At 41.7% G+C, this 20,970-nt stretch overlaps 3 protein-coding genes across 5 annotated transcripts; 2 read left to right on the top strand and 1 right to left on the bottom strand.

Annotated features, from left to right (window-relative positions):
- Positions 1 to 1,740: 1,740 nt before the first annotated feature.
- LOC139205510 (C-X-C chemokine receptor type 3-like) lies at positions 1,741 to 5,365 on the bottom strand. 3 transcript variants are annotated; one of them, XM_070835753.1, is made up of 4 exons: positions 4,912 to 5,365; positions 4,440 to 4,615; positions 3,903 to 4,253; positions 1,741 to 3,570 (listed from the first exon to the last, which is right to left on the bottom strand). In XM_070835753.1, the coding sequence occupies exons 3-4, from the start codon at positions 4,248 to 4,250 to the stop codon at positions 2,860 to 2,862; spliced, it is 1,059 nt and encodes a 352-aa protein (XP_070691854.1). In that variant the 5' UTR covers positions 4,251 to 4,253; positions 4,440 to 4,615; positions 4,912 to 5,365; the 3' UTR covers positions 1,741 to 2,859. The 3 variants fall into 3 exon arrangements, with proteins under 3 accessions (XP_070691854.1, XP_070691855.1, XP_070691852.1); XM_070835754.1 differs by lacking the exon at positions 4,440 to 4,615; XM_070835751.1 differs by lacking the exon at positions 4,912 to 5,365 and having other exon boundaries at positions 4,440 to 4,698.
- Positions 5,366 to 9,918: 4,553 nt separating this feature from the next.
- tlr21 (toll-like receptor 21) lies at positions 9,919 to 19,572 on the top strand. The gene is made up of 3 exons (XM_070835029.1): positions 9,919 to 9,932; positions 10,298 to 10,338; positions 16,430 to 19,572. Exons 1-3 carry the CDS (start codon positions 9,919 to 9,921, stop codon positions 19,279 to 19,281), a joined length of 2,907 nt encoding a protein of 968 aa, XP_070691130.1. The 3' UTR covers positions 19,282 to 19,572.
- Positions 13,594 to 14,879, top strand: cnfn (cornifelin). Its single transcript, XM_070835030.1, has 4 exons — positions 13,594 to 13,713; positions 14,090 to 14,209; positions 14,300 to 14,436; positions 14,634 to 14,879. The coding sequence occupies exons 2-4, from the start codon at positions 14,092 to 14,094 to the stop codon at positions 14,721 to 14,723; spliced, it is 345 nt and encodes a 114-aa protein (XP_070691131.1). The 5' UTR covers positions 13,594 to 13,713; positions 14,090 to 14,091; the 3' UTR covers positions 14,724 to 14,879.
- Positions 19,573 to 20,970: the final 1,398 nt, after the last annotated feature.

Raw genomic sequence — 20,970 nt, 5'->3', positions numbered from 1 at the left:
AGTTTCAAGGTGAGCACCCAAGATCAGTGCCAAAGATTCAGTATCTGACCAAATGTGAAAGAAGGCACAGTCCTGAATTATGGTGGTGAATAATGACACCAAAAGTGTTTTTGCAGAACATTGTGATGTTTCTGTCAAGCTAACCTTTGACATTCTGGATATAAAATATCATCACTTCATGATTTTATCCTATTAGACATTTGTGAGAATTTTTTTGCCTAATTAGCGTATGAATTCTTGAGTTATGGCCAAAAACATGTTTTGTCAGGTCACAGTGATCTTTGAGCACCAAAAACTAATCAGTACATCCTTGAGTCAAAGTGGATGTTTGTGCCAAATTTGAAGAAAGGTGTTCTTGAGATAGGATGGGCAGCCTTAAAACAACTCTTAGAAAATGGTATAAACTTACAGTTATGTGAATAAATCAAATATGAAATTCTGTTGCTTTTATTTTACCTTGACAATTGTACAGAGTTTGGCTGGTGGCTGGTCACAAAAGCCTTTGCTTTGCTCATTTCACAGAGACCAGATCCAGTTTTTTTAATGACCTTAGTATAAGGCAGCCTCCACTGTAAGCAAGGAGCCAGCCAAGATGTTATGGCTCCCACTTGTATTATTTGTTTCTTTTGTAATTATGTATTTGTTTTATTCCATAATCCAAACACACAGAGACTTTATTTAAGTCTTGTGGATTATGGGATTTATGTTTTTATTTTACTGTGGGTTTTCTAACTTGTAACCTTTATTATATTACACAGTATTATCATTATACCCAGTAGAAGGGTTATAAAATCAGTCAATATATACTGTATACACATGCTGCAACACAGATGGAAGATAACATCACAAATTTGTTTTTGCAGAATTTAGATAATGCAACATCTCTTTCTGTCTATATGAACTAAACATCTGAGAGATTTTAATAAATTAACTTGTTGCACTTTCTAATAGATTCTTACGACCAGGGGACCACATAGAATACATCCAAAAACAGCATTTAATAATGCAAAAACCGCATGCAGCAGTTTCAGTGGAAATATAACTTTGTGACAGGAAACTGAAGCAAAATGACAAGAAGGTGGCTGCACATCCTCACTGATGTGGTTTAGGCAGAGTACAGAGCAATGCTGTGACATGAGGCAGTCGTCTCCAAATCAACCAATACGCACACGATGACTATAAAAGCATAACTCATTGTCATGTCTCATTGATAATTTACATGAGAACCACACATTTGACTACAGCAAGTAATGTTTAAAGTTGGATTCCAACAGGCCGTGTATCCACAGTAGTCCTACTGGTTCAGTCACTGTGTGTGTCGTCAACATGTGCTGGTTTTGTTTTAAATAAAGTTGTCACGATGCAAAATGCTTCTGCAACTTAATGACTCAGTGTGTGTACAAGGTTTGTGTTTGTACTGAGAAGCGAGAGAAGAGAGAAATCTAGTTGGCAGGTTAGCTCTGATGCAGGAAATAACCCTTTAATTTGATGCAATACTCAAGATTAAATATAACCAGTAATGCTATAAGCTTGACGTGTGACTGCTGTTACCTTGACAACCAGCTTGTCTTGTCAACCAGCATTTCTCAGACTTTCAGCGAGTCTTCGACTATAAATGAACTTCAACACCATTCTAGGTAAAGCGGAAAGAGGAAGGAAATTAGGGGGCCTTAGATGATGGTAACAGTTTCTTTTCTTGGGTGAAGCTACTGCACGTGGAGTTTCTAAAAGAACACTCAATTGTGAGAGTACACTTTATTTCATGCCACATTTATATAGGTTTACATCTTATTGTCTCACCTTGAGCCCTGTAGGCGGGTGTGGCTGGCATGCCATAACCTGCATGGCAGCTTAGAGCTGAAACCACAGAATTAGAGCTCTGCATAAAATGTGTTGTCATTTTGTCTTCGACTCATCTCGCCACCTACACTACACTCGTTTTTCCTGTCAAATGCCCACACACACAAAGCATGTCACTGTTCCCTCTCAACAGACATACAAGTGTCCAGATGACAGTAAACAGAGAGCTGGGAAAAGGCTGCTGCAGTGCAGTGAGTGTTTTTTTCTTTTCTTCCTCCCCCTCCTCCTCTGTCTCACTCTCTGTCACCTGATAGGTGACATCATAACCTGTTTGTGTCATCCTGTGTCCTACAGTCAATGCACATATGTTGCAACAATGAAGTCAAAAAGACAGAAGTCTGTGGGATTTGCAGAGGGGAAATTCCCTCACTGCACTGTGGTCTTGCACAGACATCCACACACTCCCTGTGCAATTATGGAATTCACGCAGTCTTTACTGCCTGAGGATAACTGGGTGTAAAATGAAAAGTGAAACCGTTTGTGACACGTTATCAGCAATAAAGTTATAAAGTTCTACACTGCCAAGGACAAGAGCTTATATTTCTTCCCATTTCAAACATTATACCTTTAACTTTATTATGATTGTGTAATAGCTGAAAATTGTTCAATGTTTTTTCACTACATATAAAATAATGGAAAAACTATTTCTATTAATATTAATCACAATTATAATAAAACACAATACACCATAAAAATATTCTAAAAATTTTATAATTTAGAGTGACAAGCTAAAAGCTAATGCTGTGCAACAGTGATTTCAAAATAAAAGTACATTAAAGGACAGTATATGTCAACATGACGTGGCTTGGTACCTTCACATTAAAGTGCAATGTGAGGGAGTCACAAGATATATCTATTCCTCATCATTAGACAGAAAATACTCCCCTACTCCCTCAACCCATGAAATGACTTAACACTAAATTCCCCACAGGGCAGGAGTGTTATTTAGGTCATAGACGGAATTTAGAGTCACAGGACGGTATTTTTGCCCATTCATCATCAGCACTGAGTTGATTGCACCTGATGATCTACACTTGTCATCTGTTTCAGCTCTTCCCTCTCATGACTCTGGTCAGGTGGGGCTTCGTTGGCCACACCCAACTCCCACAGCGAGCTCTCAGATTCAACTGTGGCACATCTCAGCATGGCCAGCGTGTGTTTCCTGAAGTTTCCACACAGGCCAACATAGAGCAAAGGCCTGAGGCAGGCGTGAAAGCAGCCCAGAGCCGACGTGACCATTAGAGGTGTTTTCAGAGGATCTCCGAGTTCCTGGGACCTGTTCCTGAGGGTGTCCACAATGAGTGTGATGTTGTAGGGCGTCCAGCAGAGAAAGAAAACCACTACCAGCAGCAGGATGAATATGGTGGATCTCTCCTTCTGGAGGCCTTTGGAGCGCAGCAGGATGCGGGAGCAGCAGATGATCAGGGCGGCCGTAGGCAGCAGGAAGCCCAGTGTGTGGTGGAGAAGGCGTCCCACCAGCGAGAAGCTGTCAAAGCAGAGAAGTGCCTTCTCTTGTGCTGGATCTTTCACAACTACCATGAAAATGAAGTCAGGGATGACGAGGAGCAGGGAAGTGAGCCAGACCAGCAAGCACTTGATATGAGCTAACCTGGGCGTCTTCTGGGCGTACTGCTGGGTGGCGTGGGTGATGGACTGGTAGTGGTCCAGACTGATGCAAATGAGCAAAAGGATCCCACAGTAGTAGTTGAGCTAGGAAAAACAAAAGGAAAATTTAAGCTGTGATGTAGTATTTTCACCTCTTAACTTTCACTTCTCCTCTACCCCGTTTCCCCCCTCTCCTCTTCCCAGAAATACTGAGATACTTGAAGAAATGTGAATATCACTGTGTGCTTGCTCAATAACAGTATCAAGTACAATGACCCTTGCCTGCCAAGAGTCTTGATTAAACAGAAACTAATGGCATACAGCCAAACACAATCCATCACAACCAACTGCCTAGAATAGATCTAGTCAGATCACTGAAAAGATCTCCCTTTCGCTTTCCAGTCCCAGCCTGTTCTTCACACCACCTTGGTACTTACATTAAAAACAGCTCTACTGATCTTGCAGAGAATGACCCCGAAGCACCACCCACAACTCTGAGCAGCCTGAGCAGCCCAGAGGGGCAGCGTCAGCAGCAGCAGGACGTCTGCGACACTCAAGTAGAGGATAACGGTGTCTGATGCACTCCAGGATCGCCTCTTCTGAACCAGAATGGCCAAGAGTAGTCCATTTCCCAGCAGACCTATGACCAACTCCGCGGAGTACAGAACCGGGATCAGCACCGCTATACTGCCTTTTGACTCAAAGTCCTCCTTGTACTCATAGTCCTCGTAGTCATAGGTGGTGTTATGGGCAAATAATCCATCAAGATCCACGTCCATGATCATCTACTGTGGAGACCAAAACATTAAACAGAGAGATCAAAAATGGTTGTCAGCTTATCAACACTGCTCTGAATGAGTGTGTGTGTGTGTGTGTGTGTGTGTGTGTGTGTGCATCAGTCAGCCATGTGAGAGTGCAGTGTTGAAAGTCTCCCCTTGGAAAGCTGAGGCTTTATAAACTCACACGTAACTCACATGGTGTCGTGTCACTGGATGAGGCAACAGTGGAGTGGGTTTAGACGGAAAGCACAGTTCCCCTTAGTCATGCACACACTTGTACAGTGGCTGTGCGATGTTGCTACTTTTTTCTTCTAACATGCAAACACGCCACAGAGCAGAGGTGCTGGCAGGTGTGAGGACACGGCAGGTTTCTGAGAAGTGTGCGCAGACAGAATTTCACAGAGGGGATCCGTTTCGAAACACACACAAAAACAGAAAGGGGAATGCTAGAATATTAGAACTGCAAACATGGCTACATATTCAAGTATGCAATAGGCGTGCAGTTATCATATACTGCAAAAGCCAATGTGCTGTAATAAGACAAAGAGCTTGAGAGCTTTGCACATTTACCATCTCACTTAAATAAACAATGACCTCTCTGTGGGCCGATGACACTAAATAAGGACAACTACAGCAACATGCACGTACAGTTTCACACGGGACTCACAAGCAACCCACGGGCGACGATCGTCTCTGCTTTTGGAGGGAGAACAGACGGACAGACAGACGAGTCCGTGCAGCTGTCGGGCGCCCGTCACGTCCAGCCGGAAAACGCACTAAAAGTTTCACCGTGTTTGCGCACAAATCTTAAGGTGCCACTAAAGTTGGATTTAGAGTGTTTAAATAAAACAAACAAGAGAAAAAAGGACTGACGGCAAATCTAGAAACCCAAACCCGCCGGGCAGTGGGGGGTGGGGGGGGGAGTAAGAAACACAGACGAGCACAAGAAGCTGCGCTCAACCAGCTGGAAGTTTTACCGCACGGACGCGCTTCGCTGTCGGACTGTCATCTGAAAACCTTTCAGGCGTGGCCCCCACGGTGGACGCCCACGCACTTTTATTAGATCCACGCCGGATTGTTTTGGTTCATCAAACGTCAACGAAATGTCACGTCGCACATTGTAACGTCTTACAAATTTGCCAATTCACACGAAAAACCGGAAAGCCCGACTGATCATTTTTCAAAATAAAATCCGTAATGAAATTCACTGCGGCGCCAAGGGATAGAAATAGTAGAGAAGCGGGCTGAAAAACAAGTGGAGCTCTTCGGTTTGTAGTGAGAAACGCAGGCAGGTGAAAAAATGGCACAGTCGTCGTGACCTAAGCCATTATTGTGGAAAGCAGGTGCTTTACTTTGAAGGACAAATTGCCAAACTTCCGTGTACCCGCCTTTCTGTGACAGACTTGACGCAACAGTGTAGCCTTCACACGGAGTGCTGGACACAAAGCAGCGAGACAATGCGCTGCACTGGGCCCTGCTTCCACTAGGTGGCGCTGTGGCTGTGCTCGTGTCTCCAGACTGAACAACTGAGGCCTGAAGCTGAACATCAGGATAATTAGGCTGAATAAAATCCACAGTAGGTCTTTTTGATGTTTGAGGGGGTTTTATGGTTTTTTGGAAATGGCCTCTAAATGTTAAAAGTGGTTAAAAGGCCAAAGTGTCTGAGGTATGCTTAACAACCAAAATATAGTGTGGAATACAATGTGTTTATGAGTTTGAATGCACTTAATTGCGATAAACTCTGAAAGACTAAATTGAATTAGGAGCAGGGTGGTGGTGTGTGAGACACCAGTAGAGGTAGAAAAACATTTTAAAAGTAAGACTTAACAATTCTTTGTGGTTCACACTTAAGAGAACAGATCCGTGCCTGTTCATATGAGACAGATATGGGCGACAGAAGCTCAACCACAATCGGACCACATGTGGCATGCCATTATATAAACACCACTTGCCATGCCAGCAGCCTGCCAGCAGTGCCGGTTTGACGCCAGATCTGGCCCAGACTTGTCTGCTATGTGGGACAGACACAGTACGATACAAGACTCAAGTAATGTGTTAAAGTACAATATAGAGATACTTGTCCTTGAGCATCCTTCTTAAGTTAGACTTTATGCTTCTTCTTCATATCTCAGAAGGAAAGATTGCGCTTTGTACCGCACTACATTAATGTGACAGCTGAAGTTACAAGTCAATTGTATTGAAATTATATAGAATTATTATAAAATATAGTTACAAATACAGTAATAAGCTTATAGAATACAATGCGTTGATAAAGGTTAGACTGGTGGTTCCCAGCCTTTTGTGTGCACGTAAAGCCGTTTGTTGTCAGCAGTTTTCATGAAAGAGACATTTCCCCTCTGAGCTGTTGAGGGGGTTTTATCAAAAATAACTGTTCCAGGAACAAAGAGGCCAAACAATCCAGTCCGAAACCGGATACAAATTTATGTAACAGAACTTTTTTCTTCTTCCTTCTCTGATTAATCTCATGACCTTCACCCGTCACCCTTCAAGGGGGCCCGACTCTGAGGCTGGGAACCACTGGACTAAACAAACTATACAAAGTAGTTGCACACAGACACATCAGTGTGAACAACCTCATAATGTCACACATAACAATATGTCAGTCACGGAGGACATTTTCTCAAAGCATATCAAAGCTTTCACTTGTAATAAAATAATTTTAGATCCAGATATATTAGTATTTTTATTTAAAGCTCCCATGTTCTGCTCATTTTAAAGTTCGTACTTGCATTTGGAGGTCACACTAAAACAGGTTCACATGGTTTAATGCTCAAAAAACACTTTTTTTCCCCTCATAAGAGACGCGTTTTCAGCCTCTGTCTGAACGGTCCGTTTTAGAGGAACAGAACGATCTGCTGCTGCTCTCTCGCCTTAGACATCCTCGTGTTTCCGGGAGCTGATGTTAGTGAGGAGAAAACAGTGGCAGACAGTGAGGTAGACTTGTGAATTTCTCAGTGGACGCGGACAGTCGGCCTGCTACAGGGCTGGGGGACGTCACATTATCAATAGATCCCCCTATGACATCATTAGGGGAGCCAAATCTAAACAGCATGTTTTCACTTGCATTTACCGAAAGACGGAGGGAGATAAAAAGAGAGAGGATGGTCTTTACTCAGAGTTTGGTGGTATGTTGGCACACCTGGAACACATATGTATGTTCAAAAGACATTAAAAAGAGCGTTATACACTTTGTTAACAATCCGAATACTGTTTCCACCACTGCCTCTTCTGTTTTACATTCAATTATTATACTATGCTTTTTAAAAAGTGGTGTGATGTGTGTGGTGTTATAGATTAAACAACCAAACCATATAGACCACACCAGTTACCATATTGCTAACTATTAGTCACATTCCTATAGTCAGTACTATAGTTGCTGTTAGTATTTTGGTTGCGGTTTCTTTTCTCTCTCTCTCTCTCTCTCTCTCTCTCTCTCTCTCCCTCTCTCTCTCTCCAACCTCCACCCAACACGGACCCCGACAGAAAGCTGCCCACCTCTGAGCCTGTCTGAGCCTGGTTCTGTTCGAGGTTTCCTGCCACTGTTGCCTAATATGACATCTGATGTTTGCTCATGTGGGGATTCTTGAATCCTTAATTCCTGAATCGTTGGGTCTTTTAATTAAAGAGTTTGGTCTTGACCTGTTCTTTATGGAGAGAGAGATAACGCTGTTATGAATTGGTGCTATATAAATAAAGATTGATTAATATAAATAGTGAACATTAGCTCATGCTCAGTCAGCTGCAACATATAAAAGCTGCTCACATACCAAAGCACCAGAAACAATAGAACAGGAAGGGGATATTCTGAACAAGGAGTACTTCCACTTTTGATTCTATAAGTACATTTTACTTTTGACTAACTTCTAACACAGTATTTCTACTTTGCAGCAGCTCTAGTTTCAGTTCAGAAAAATCTGATCTGAATACTCCACCACTGCCTTTCCAAAGTATTTGTAGCTGCTCTGTGAGCAAATACTGTGAGCTTTACTTATTTTTTTAATTGTACCTGCAGATGCATGCATAATGCTCTGCCTCATCGTAGCGCCCAGTGCATTGCAGCTCCAGACTTAAGAGTTAAAGGTGTCAACGAGCTCAGTAGCTGCATGCTGTGCTGGATGACAGTAGAGAACTTGCAGGGAACGAATCTGAGATGTTGATGCATAAATGAACATGACACTATGTTTTCTATTACAAAATATTTATTATAAAAAACGTGTACATTAATTGTGCTTTACAACATTCAAAATGAGTCATACGGTATTCATTTCCTCTTTTGTGGCACAAATTGAAACAAAAAGCTTTAAAAAAAAAAGCGAACCGTGCTTTACTATCTGAGCGTTGAAGTTTGTGAGTAATGAAGAAGAAGAAACTTATCTAGAAATGTGACGAAATCTAGATTTTTCACAACATTTGACCCATGGACACAAAAAAAATCAACAAGTTCTCATAAGAAGCTTACATGGCCTCCTGCTCTACTCTATGCCCTGACCTCATTTAATGATTTTACCACAGCATTCCTTTAAAAAACAACAAAACAAATGTTGTAAGCTGCACCAAAGCACCAGTGGCAGATCTATCATGGACCGAAAACATTTCCTCTTAATTAAACTGAAGGTAGGGCTATATCTCCTCTCCAGCCATGTCATTCCATTCCTTCATTCCTGTATATTTCTGAACCAAAGTGTAAATATCACATAGTGTAAATATTTATTTCATCACAGCCATATATTTATATTTATATTTATTTTGCTATTGCTATTTTTTCTTTTACTATTGCTTCTTTTCACTCTCCCTGTTCTATTGTTGCTGCTGTAACATGAGAATTTCCCCCTATGGGGAATCAAATAAAGAAAAGTCTAAGTCAGCTGGCTTCCTTCCTCTCTCTCTCTCTCTCTCTCTATCACACACACACACACATCTCCCCTTATCTCATCTCATCTATCTCTTCATTCCTGTCTCTCTCTAGTTTCACACCATAACAGAGTACGAGGTGTTTTCGCTTTCAGCAGAACTGAAAGAGCCCGTGGTTCTTCTAATCCTCCTCTCCCTCCATCCATCCATCCCCAGCAGACCTCTCTGTCCCAGCAGCCCCTTACACATTCTGACCAGCTCCCTCCTGAACTTTACCCCCACGAAGCCATACAGCAGAGGGTTCAGAGCGCAGTGGGACAGCCCCACGCTTTCAGTGATCAGAGTCCCAATGTCCACCACGTGGCCAAACTGGCATCCTCCGGTCACCACGCCCAGCCTGTGCAGACTATCTGCCAGCTGGAAGCAGTTGTACGGTGCCCAGCAGATGACAAACACCGACACCAGGGAGACGATGAGGCGCAGAGACTTGCGCTTTTGGCGGCGAGTTGCATTGCAGAGAGCCCTTAAGATGCGGATGTAGCAGTAGAGCATGATCAGCAGGGGGAGCCCAAAACCCAGGGTCAGGTTGACCAGCTGCAGCCCCACCTGCCACTGTGTGGAGTTGTCAGTGAACCACACCATGCACAGGAGCACCCTATGGTGACCCACGGTTTCCATCTCCACTACCTGTTTGTAGATAATGTCCACTCCACTTAGGCCTAGGCAGCCCACCCAGATGACGGCGCACGCAATCTGGGCATGGCAGGTGTTGCGCTTCCAGCCAGAGCTGACAGCGTGGACGATGGCCAGATATCGGTCAAAGCTGATGCAGGCCAGGAAAAGGATGCCACTGTAGCGGTTCAGGGAGAACAGAGCACCGGAGATCTTGCAAAGAGCCAAGCCGAACACCCACTGGTGCGCCCACTGTATTGCAAACAGAGGCAGGGTGAAGGCCAGCAGGAGGTCAGAGATGGCCAGGTGAAGGAGGAAGGTGTCCGTCAGAGAGAAGGCGCAGGCTCCACCACTCTGAGAGTTACGGTAGCGTCGGATCACACACAGCACCAGCACGTTGCCCACTAGAGCCAGAAGGAACACCAGACTGTACACAACAGGGGAATACCTCTGTGCAAAGCCGTAGGTGTCCTCTGAGCATGGGGCTGCCTTACTCCGGCTTATGTCAGTGGGCAAGGTGTAATTGTCATAGTCGTCATCATAGCTCTGTTCACAAGAGAGGGGACAAGAGCTCTGTCACATTCTTGAAACAGAAAAGTGCACTTCTTAGCATTTCACAAATGGTATAATGTGGAAACCCATCATTTTCTATCTTAATCACATTTGAAATGGTGGTGATAAGATTCCCAAAACATCAAATAAAATTAATTTCAGTATTTCATTTGATCAAAACGGTAAAGGAGCACAATTGATGTACGTGCCAGATACAGCTGAAAATCTGACGTCTGTTGATGGAAAGTCTTTTCCACAATGGATTACACTTGCTCATGTTATAGAAAATAAAGTGCAAAAAGAGCCAGAAGTCTCATTTAGCATTAGAAAAACACCCACTCACCCAATAGTCTGTGGTTGTCGCGACCAGATCCATATTTGCAGTAAACAAACAGACAGCAGAGCACCTGAAACCCTCCAGCAGTCAACAGAGCACACTCATGAACACATTAGCTAAACATCCTTTTTTCAAAGGCTATCTTAGCTGCACATGCAGAGGATCAGAAAGAAGAAGAAGTCAGAATTTCAGGAACCGAATCCTGACTGACTTTAGACAGATGCAAACATAGTTATAGTGGGAATTGATGACTGTCAGGGAAGTTGTGACATATATTTTTAAAACGTGGCTGCTGCCAGCTATAAAGCTCTGACAGACAGACGCTGCATGACTGGAGAAGTCCTTGTGGAAATATATTCTATTTTCTATTGTCTGGATCTTCTACTGCAGAAGCTGTTTCGTATTCAGTGTACAAAATGCTTTACGTATCATTATATCAAAAGGGAACAAAATTTATGTAAAACCAGTTTCAGTGACTTTCAGGAGCACCCTTTGATTGTCAAAGGGTGCTCCTGAATGTCACAATGTCTCAGTATGTCAAAACACACAATAGTTTAAGAAGAAATACGAATGTAGAATACTTCAAGCTGGTTTCTGATTTTTTGATTTCAGTGATTTTTAACTTGAGCACCTTTCAAAGCTTTGACCAAGTCCAAAGAAAACTCTATTCATATAATTAGTTTATTATTGTAATCCAGTTTCATAGTAAATAAAGAGGAGGACATAACTTACTTACTGTTAAGAAGACAGGGTGGAAACTGAGGTGCCGATGTAGGATGTGCTGCATTCTATATATGATTGGATTCACTTAAAAAAACACAACAGGAAATTAAGTCATTTGTTCTGTGTGGGTTATAGACTCTTAAGTGCATGAACATCACCCGAGTGCTCACAAGTGGTAAAACTGTTAACCACAAAAGAATCTGCAAGAATTGACTATGCATTAACATTACGCAACTTTTTCACCATCTATAATCTTATCTAATCTAATCTATCAGATTCTGTATAGCAAGTTGAACTAGGTGGAATAATCCTTTCTGCAGGTGCCCGACATAAGCAAACACCTCCACTGATATTCTGTACATTCTGTAACATTACAACTCGTTTTTTCCACTTCAAAAGTTTGAAATTTGTAAAGAAGTTAATATGAAAAATTCAAGAAATTCATGCAATACAAGAAAATGCTAAAGCACTGGTTGCTGAGTAGTGGCTTAGCAAACAAACACATTCAGACTCATCTCAGCAGCAGAGAGCCGGGTTGAGTCATGTCGTTAGACCAGACAGAGACAGGTTGGACAGAATGAGCAAAATCCTCTGTTGATATTATGCATGTTTTATTTTGAAAAGCAATTAATGTGTTACATGCATGAGGAAGTGAACGCTCCTGTGGTTAAACCCGTCTCAACTGAGGGTCTTCCGGTAAATTCTATTATTGAGCAATATCACTGATATTTTGCTCTCCTTTGTCATAACTGATGTGTTTGTATGATGAACAGTGAAACACACACCACAGAAGCATATTGTTGGAGGCAGTCTTATACAGTTTATGTCTGAGTGTAATCTGGAGTGGAAGGGTGACCATACTTGGTCTTTTTAAGGACCTCTCCGGCTTGTTTAAGTGCCTCTGTGATGGTGAGGATCACATCAGACCCATCTTGCTCCAAAGAAAGCATGTACACACCAGTGTACATAGGAAGCTATAACCTGACTGATAATGATATTTGGGAGTTAAACAACAATGTCAAATAAATAACACAATAATCAAATAATCTTGATATGCATCCTTTAGATTTTTTTCTTTTTCTTTTCCTAGACACATACCAGGTGGGACTTTTTACAGCGTAAAAATCAACTAGTCAGTGCTCTCTGGTGGACAAACTATGTAAAGGTGACACTGTTTCTAAATGTCCTCAAACATAGTTTGGCCTTTCTGTTGTGCAATTTCTTGTTTCTTATCTGCTGACTTATTCACCCACATATCTGCAGTAAGCTAATATCAGATCCCTTTTTTCTTTAAGTGCACTTGAAGACCACAAATGTGTACATTTCAGAAGTTTATAAAATGTTAAAGTAAGAAAACAAGTTTTTACATCTGACATGCCGGAAAATGTAAAGTAGCTTAACTTCTTTATTGTTTCGTGATTCACAGCCAAAGCAATGTGCATTATCCTTCATAGTGATGCAAATTCTGTTTGGGGTCAGAGAGGTCTAAAAAAAGAAGATTCTATTAACTATGTTTTATGTGCAGATTTTTAAAAACTGTATTGGAGTTTATTTTCTGTTACAACCTAAAGCCTAACCTAATGTTGTATTATTAGTATCCTTGTTTTTTGTTTTGACTTTCTGTAACTTATATCGTATTATTTTTCTTGAATCCCTGTTATACTTCTTCAATGTTTTTGTTATAATGTGTTATACATGAACTCCACAAAGAATCCCTTACAAGTATTACTGGGTCTACATGTAAAAGGGATCCAAAGGGCATCTTTAGATAAACAGATGAAAATTGTGGACAACTGGACATACCATAAATTCAAATATGTACCAGTGACAAATGATGTTTTGCAGCACAAGAGTACAAACCCTTTGACATTAACTCAGGTCTGTGCTTGAGGGTCACAGCTCATTACTTGACGCATATTTTACAGTGAGTCGGACCGACAGTGTGTACACACACCACACCTGCCTACCTAAAGGTAAAACCTGGTGTACACCTTTCTGATAAACTTGCACTATATACCTTCTTTGTCCTTCAATTACTGTATGTTGATAAAGACCACGCCATGTTAGGTGCACCCTCGTGATACGCCCCAAAACTAAACATTTAGGTTTTGTCCTCACAAGTGGGTGGCACCTGCACAAGTGGTCATTGTTGCCGTGTCACATCAGCATCAAAACTGGACTGTAGTGTATGACTGATGTCACACTGGGTATAAAAGCTGTAGCCATGCCCCTGCCCTCCTGTTTGTGGATTTGGCCCGTGACTGTCGACCACCTTTTCAGGAGCCGTACACAACCCTCAGGAAGTGAGACCAGGTAAGATGTAAAGGAAAGTTTCCTCCAAACCAAGGTTTCACAGAACTGTTACATGCAAGAATTATCAGGCTTTCACACAGGAGTACCTCCCTCTGTTGTTTGTGGCGCACTATCCGCAAAATAAGATTAAATTGTCTGCGGTTGGATTAAAAGCTTAGATGACACAGGTCTGGACATGGGGCAAGATATTCAGTTGAGGGATACATTATTGCAATTAGTGCAAGAAAATGTTACCAGATATAAAGTGATCTTTCATTTTTAATAACCTTCCAGTGCAACAACGTGATTATTACGGCAAGTCATGAAATGACAATGTGATGTGTTTTTACTTTGTGAAATTCTACAATTCCTGATATTCCTCGTCGTCCTCTCGCAGAGATGACTTTCCAATCGAATGTGATCAGCTCGCAGCCTCAGGTCACACAGTACACCGTGACCTCCGGATTATCAGACTGGAGCTCAAATGTGTGTGACTGCTGTGACGACTGTGGCATCTGTAAGTGTTTACGTGGAGCGAGCAGAGATCAACCAACACTGTGAAATGAGCAGTGTAACAGTATCTCTCAACAGTGTCTCTCACCTCCAGGTCTCTGTGCATCGTTCCTTCCTTGTATTCTGGCCTGTAAGGTGGCTCAGGACAATGGGGACAGCTGCTGCGTGCCCTTCCTTCCTGGTGCTATGATCGCTCTGAGGACAAGCATTCGCAGCAGATACCACATTGCTGTAAGTGCGCTAAAGTTGTCTAAACACAAATTAGACCACAGAACAGGATTGCATACTGAAAATAGACAGCTAGTTTTAGTAAACGTGAAAAGCAAAAACCTGTAAAAAGATAACATTCTCATTAAACAGACTTTTTGATTTGCTTGAGGTAATGATGTTTGTCACCAGCTTGCTGTGCCCGTGCTTCTTCCACACAGGGCTCAGTGTGTGATGACTGGGTAGTCATGGCCTGCCTGCCTCTATGTGGACTGTGTCAGATGGCGCGGGAGCAGAAGATGAGAGGATAAAAAGAAGGGAGATTGAATCTAATTTTCAAATAACAAAGGCAGAGAATATGTGGAAATATAGATTCATTGGCCTGGACACAGTTTCTGTATTTCAAATTCAAATTTTACATTTACTGGCATGGCCATAATTCCGTGCAGGTTTGATGGAGAACCAGGTTGACAATGTAAGAATAAAAGCCTGCTAATCAGACTGAATTTTGTATGACTTCATTACTGTTAATAGCATATTCCATGAAAAGGAAATGCAGAGAAATACAGCAAAGTTATGCTTCCCTTACAGAAAATCACCATGTTTATACAGTGAGTTTACAAACATTATTTATTTTGGAATGTAATTATACCAGAATACTGCTTTTCTTGTATATGATTTTATTCAATAATGTATATCATGTATTCATCTAATATTCTATAAAAGGAGTACTTCATGTTTGTTTAATGAACTAGTGTATATCAACAGTATTTCAATAAAACCTCTTGGAATCATCATGTTGTGGGTTTTTACATGACATTAAGTGGAACTGAAAATAGAAGGAAAAGAAAGGGTTGCAGCCATCTTCCTCTTTCTGATTTAGTGTGTATCCAAGACATCAACGGCACAACAAGCTCTCTGAGGTGAATGAACGACACTCATTTGAGCAGGTAAGACTGTCATGGCAAAGTGTTGTTATTCATTTTACTGTTACTGACACTTTGTTTCTGCACCTCTTCTGTCTCCTCTGTTGCTGTAACAAGTGGATTTCCCTGGTGAGGGATAAATACAGCCTCTCTTTTAAATAAAGTTTTAAATACAGTGAGACATTCCCAGTTACCGGGAAGTCGTTTCTGATCAGAGATCAGTGAAAGATTGTGCAAAGGATTATGTAAGAATGATTTATCACAGGTTATTGTTGTTAAGTGATGTTTCTAGAGTTAGATGTTTTTAAACTAAAAATGTCCTCTTTAAAGAGGTTGAATCGGAAAAGCAGAACAAATAATTAGGTAATGTTTGACAGAAAATGTACATGGATGATTTGAGAGGTTTCCCTCTGTGCTAATGCTGTCAACAATTATATGAAGATTGTGACAAAATGTCACAGATCATCCATTCCTGTAGCTGTTGTCTCCATGCAAGCCAAATTATTTTCTGTTCACACTTTCATGGTGTGTTTTAGTAGTAGGCCACAGTATCAGGATTACAATAAAGTGGAACTTATGCAGGAGGAGGAAGAGGAGGAGGAGAAACTCAAGGGCAGAGGGAAAAGTGATATGAAAACAGTGCTAAAGGAATATACTTGTGCTTGTTATTGGTAAACCCAGCAAAAAATGCATTTACTGGATGGTTTGACTTGAGACCATTATATGAGTTTTACAATTAAAATATCCACCTATGAATATCAAAGTCCTAAACTCATTATAATTATTTTCCAGATATCCTGTAAACGTGTGAAAACAGGACTGACAGACAGTATGAGTGGTGACACATGAAAATATATAAAAATCTTAAAATGTGTGTCTTGCTCTCTGTCCTCAGATTCCTGTACCACCTTTAACTGAGTGGGGACCCGGAGGCCTCGTAAACAGAAATTTGCAACATAATATTCAAACCGACCAAATCAACAAAGACACTGACGCGAGAGATTTAAAGGGCTGATTCTCTGGACTGCAACAAGATAAAATGGCATGTCCAACTTATATGCTTTTGTTGGCTGCAGTTGCTCTTGGTGCTGTTCAACTCACCAGTGGTTACAGCTTTAACAACTGCATCGAGGACCCATACTCAAAGGGACAAAGTTTCAAATGCATCCGGCGGAAGGATAAGAAAGTGTCGGATATTATAAATGACCTGCCGCCATCTGCCATCAATGTCACCATCTCCATTAATCCCCTGTGGCACATTCCCAACAATAGCTTTGTTCACCTACCAAACCTTCAGCACCTCAAAATAGATCACAATCACTTGAGGATCATCGACCAATTTGCTTTCCAAAACTTAACCCAACTGAAGTCTCTAAATATGTCCTTTAACAACATATCAGAGCTCGACCCTTCTGTGTTTAAGGACCTGCACAACCTCACGTTTCTCTCGCTGACAAAGAACAAAATAAAGCAGCTTCCTGAGGAAATTTTCTCCACTCTTCTCAATCTCAACACTTTAATCATGAGACAAAACTTCATGACAAATTTCTCGGGGATTGCCCAGTCCGTGTCACATCTAATAAATCTGACGACACTAGATCTTTGCTTTAACAATTTGACCTCTCTCAGCCACTCAAATGTGTTACTACCCAAATCCCTCACTGTGTTATATATATGTAGAAATAATCTGTTTACATTAGGATGTGAAAATTCGTTTCTCAGGTCCATCCAGCTGCTAGATTTGTCATACAATTCTAGGCTCCCTACAATGGCTTTCCAAGGAGTGGATTTAAGGCATATAAACTATCTGCGTTTGCGTTCAACAAATGTCGCGGTGGTGGAGTTTTTAAAGATCACTAATGTCAATGCAGGCCATGTTGATTTCTCTGGCACTGGTCTGAAAAATGACCAAGTACTCATAGAGCTATGCACGTTGTTAAATACAACGGTGAAAGTGATTAAAAATATGATACTGGCTAGTAATGGGATCATGGATCTAACAAACAACACACTGCACTTTTGTCCAAATATCACAGGGGCTTTGGATCTCTCCCGCAACAACCTGAAAAGCCCAAGTTGTCTCAGGTTTCTTAGCCAACAGACACATATAACAAGCTTCAATGCAGAGCACAACCATTTCACCTCCCTCCCATCCTGTAAAACACAAAATATGGTCTATTTCCGAAATTTGAAGGAGCTGAGCTATCGTTACAACCGCATCCTCTCAGTCAACTCTTTTGCTTTCTATCATGCACCAAATATCAAGACGCTACAACTTAACATAAACACGATTGCTTTCCTGCACCGTAAAGCTCTCAAAGGGCTGGGAAGGCTTGAGACACTCCGTTTGGACAATAACCTCTTAACTGATTTGTTCAATAACACATTTGAAGATAATGTCAACCTGAAAATCCTAAATCTGCGCAACAATCGTATTTCTGTCATTTTTAATGGGACCTTCCTCAATCTCAGGAACCTGACGACACTGGACCTAGGGGGGAATAAGATCACTCATTTTCAGCCATCTGGCCTTGACGGACTAAAAAGTCTGTCCAAATTCTACCTAGATGGAAACAATCTCAAACAGATTGACGCTTCCCTCTATCACGTATTTCAAGACACACTAACAGTGCTGGACTTACAAAGTAATCAGATTCGCTTCCTCAATGAACACATCAGTTCACCATTTATTAATCTCACCAAACTCAGTGATCTGAAATTGGATGGCCAGCGGCCTTTTGGCCTCACTGCTCTACCTCGCTCTTTTTTCCGTGGGCTCCACTCACTGAAATCTCTGTATCTTACCAACAATAACATCTTTCATCTGTCTTCTGATGCCTTTGATGATCTGACGGGCTTACATTTCCTCTCACTGGATAACTGCTGTGTTGGGATAACACAACTACAACCAGGAGTCTTTAAAAATCTAAGAAATTTGACCAAACTGATTGTAGAGAATATGGGCATTCAGAACTTTTCAAAGGAGGTCTTTGGGAATCTGACAAAGTTACGCACGCTGCAGCTCAATCGCAATGTGATGCAGCACATTCAGGCCGAAGCACTGGAACGTTTACCCAAACTCCATTACCTGGACATACGCAATACTCCTTTAAGCTGCACCTGCAAGAACAGCTTGCTGCAAAACTGGACCCTACAGAACCAAAATGTCCAAGTGGTCTATCTCTACAATCTGATGTGTCCACATGATGCAAAACTCAAATTCTACAACTTTGATACCAAAGTTTGCTACATCGATTTAGGGGAGTACCTGTTCTTTAGCACAGCAGCTGTGATCTTTCTGTTCACAGTTACTCCTTTACTTTATGTGAAACTCTACTGGAAAATTAAGTACAGCTACTACGTGTTCTGTTCCTGGTTTAGTGAGCAGTGGCGCAGATTTAGAGACGAGGAGGAAAACTACAAGTATGATGCATTTATCTCCTATAACTCGTCTGATGAACAATGGGTTATGGACCAGCTGCTGCCCAACCTGGAGGGAAATGGATCGTCTTTTAAACTTTGTCTGCATCACAGGGACTTTGAGTTGGGTCGTGACATTGTGGACAACATCGTCTGTGCTGTGCATAGCAGCCGTAAAACTATTTGTGTGGTGAGCAGGAATTTCATGAGAAGTGAGTGGTGTTCTCTGGAAATCCAACTGGCCAGCTACCGACTCTTCAGCGAGCACCGGGACGTTCTCCTGCTCGTGTTTCTGGAGCAAATTTCGGAGAGGCAGCTGTCGTCCTATCACCGCATGAGGAAAGTAATGCTAAAAAAGACTTACCTGCAGTGGCCTGGCTCGGACTGCACTGATCCGATGCAGGCCCAGGACCTGTTTTGGAATCAGCTGCGTAGGGCAATGAGAGCAGGAAGCAAACTCGAAACAGAGGAAAATGACAGAAGTGATTTTGAGACTCACACATCAGATTTCTTGCTCCCTTAAAAAAGAACTGAGGAAAAAAAATAAATGTTAAAACAAACCTCTTAGTATGTAAAATGAATGCTTCAATGTTTTGAGGGTCATGGAAACATGGTGTAAATGTGTAGAGTGATGCATTGTAAGACCAATAACATCATATACGCAAGCATGAACTAGAAAAAAACTAAACAAATACCAGCTATGTAATGTCTTGTATTCAGTTTAATTTGAAATTTAGCAATGCTTGATATTGCATGTCTCTATTGCACAATTGTACAAATGTGTTTTCTGACATTAAATGCAGCCCACGTATACAACAAAATATCCAACAGCTTTCACAGTAGCTCATTCTTGGCTAAAACTTTTGGTGTGTAAACAATGTCCCATTATAGCACCTGTGTTAATGAAGATAAGTCTTAATATACAGTTCTGCATATCAAAAAAATGCTTCAAGGATGCAAACAATACATAATTGTGTGTTTCTTTATGGGACAAAAGAATAAAAAGGTAACTCTTGAGATGAAAGCTGTTGCCATTACATTTGATACATGGGCACACAACACATATCTTGAACAAAAAAAAGTCTTGATGGTGTGAATTAAGAAGGCACTGCTCTTCAGTTAGCAAAAAAAAAAAAAAGACACATCTCTATGCAGAGGTTCACCACACATTAGTACAGTCTCATAGGAGGGAAGGACCAGTGCTCAGGGCTTGGGAAAGAAGAAGGTGGAGGTGCTGGGTCTCTTTCAAGCATGTAAGATGGGGGGTAATGCATCATGTCAGTGTGGTGAGACCTGAGGGGAGGGCAAGCTGAGCGGTGACTGAGGCGGCTGAAAGGATGGAGGTGGTTGCTCTGCTGAGGATTGTGCATTTGGGCAGAGAAGGAGTTAGCAAAAGAGTATCTGTCACTTTCAAATGGGTCTTGCTCCTGGGAACAGTGCATTGGCTCTGTTGGATGTCTGTCTGGCAGCTGTGCTTGGCAAGGAGAGAAAGGCTGGAAGTTGCTGTTGCTGTACTGAGACCCACTGCTCCTCTCTCTAAGTGCTCTGGTGTGGTTCATCAAGCTGTTTTCAAAGGAACCAAACATAACAGCCTCTTTGCGCCTCGGCCTGATGAAACTGTCTTCCCACTGGTGATATGCTGAGGCTTTTTCTCCCCAGCATGAGGTGGGAGAGGGAGCGAACAAATGACCACTTGATGAAACTCCAGAGGGCTTAATGTCCAACCATAGCTGAGGAGAGCGAGTGGGTCTGAGGATGTCATCCAAAAGACTGACAGAAGTCTCCATAGGGCTTGTCAACCATTCAGCAGTCTTAACATGAAAACCACAAAGCATTTTATTTCAGCATCATTGCAATTATTGTGGATTACTAAAAGGAGGAGAACAGCTGGTCCACATGTGAAAAGAACTAAATAAATAACTAAACTAAAGTAGCAGAGTACATCTAAGGTCTTACCTGGTTCAGGTTTTGGTGTAGCTGTGGACTTGAGTTCCAGTTAAAATGCCTACTTCCTGTTACTTTGAAAGTTGTGGTTTTCTTGGTTTCGAAGCATCGCTGACTGCAAGTGTTGGCTTCAAACGCTGCAGTGAATCCATCTGAAAAGAAGACAATTGAAAAACTGCCCACCAACCATAATGTGCACAGTGTTTACTACTGCTTTTTTGGAACAAGACATTTACTGTGGTGTACTCATTCAACTCCTTACAAAGGT

This window comes from Pempheris klunzingeri, chromosome 8 (assembly GCF_042242105.1).
Source record: "Pempheris klunzingeri isolate RE-2024b chromosome 8, fPemKlu1.hap1, whole genome shotgun sequence".
NCBI classification, from domain to species: Eukaryota; Metazoa; Chordata; class Actinopteri; order Acropomatiformes; family Pempheridae; genus Pempheris; species Pempheris klunzingeri.
This window is presented reverse-complemented; position numbering and strand designations above follow the sequence as displayed.

What these genes read in the sequence shown, in the direction of transcription:
- LOC139205510 (XM_070835753.1), bottom strand. Translation starts at nt 4,250, where the DNA reads ATGATCATGGACGTGGATCTTGATGGATTATTTGCCCATAACACCACC. An exon ending in TCAGTAGAGCTGTTTTTAAT is followed by an intron (nt 3,571 to 3,902) that starts GTAAGTACCAAG and finishes TGTTTTTCCTAG; the next exon opens with CTCAACTACTACTGTGGGAT.
- tlr21 (XM_070835029.1), top strand. An exon ending in AGTCGTCATCATAGCTCTGT is followed by an intron (nt 10,339 to 16,429) that starts TCACAAGAGAGG and finishes CTCTTGGTGCTG; the next exon opens with TTCAACTCACCAGTGGTTAC.
- cnfn (XM_070835030.1), top strand. Translation starts at nt 14,092, where the DNA reads ATGACTTTCCAATCGAATGTGATCAGCTCGCAGCCTCAGGTCACACAG. An exon ending in CTGTGACGACTGTGGCATCT is followed by an intron (nt 14,210 to 14,299) that starts GTAAGTGTTTAC and finishes TCTCACCTCCAG; the next exon opens with GTCTCTGTGCATCGTTCCTT. An exon ending in GCAGCAGATACCACATTGCT is followed by an intron (nt 14,437 to 14,633) that starts GTAAGTGCGCTA and finishes TCTTCCACACAG; the next exon opens with GGCTCAGTGTGTGATGACTG.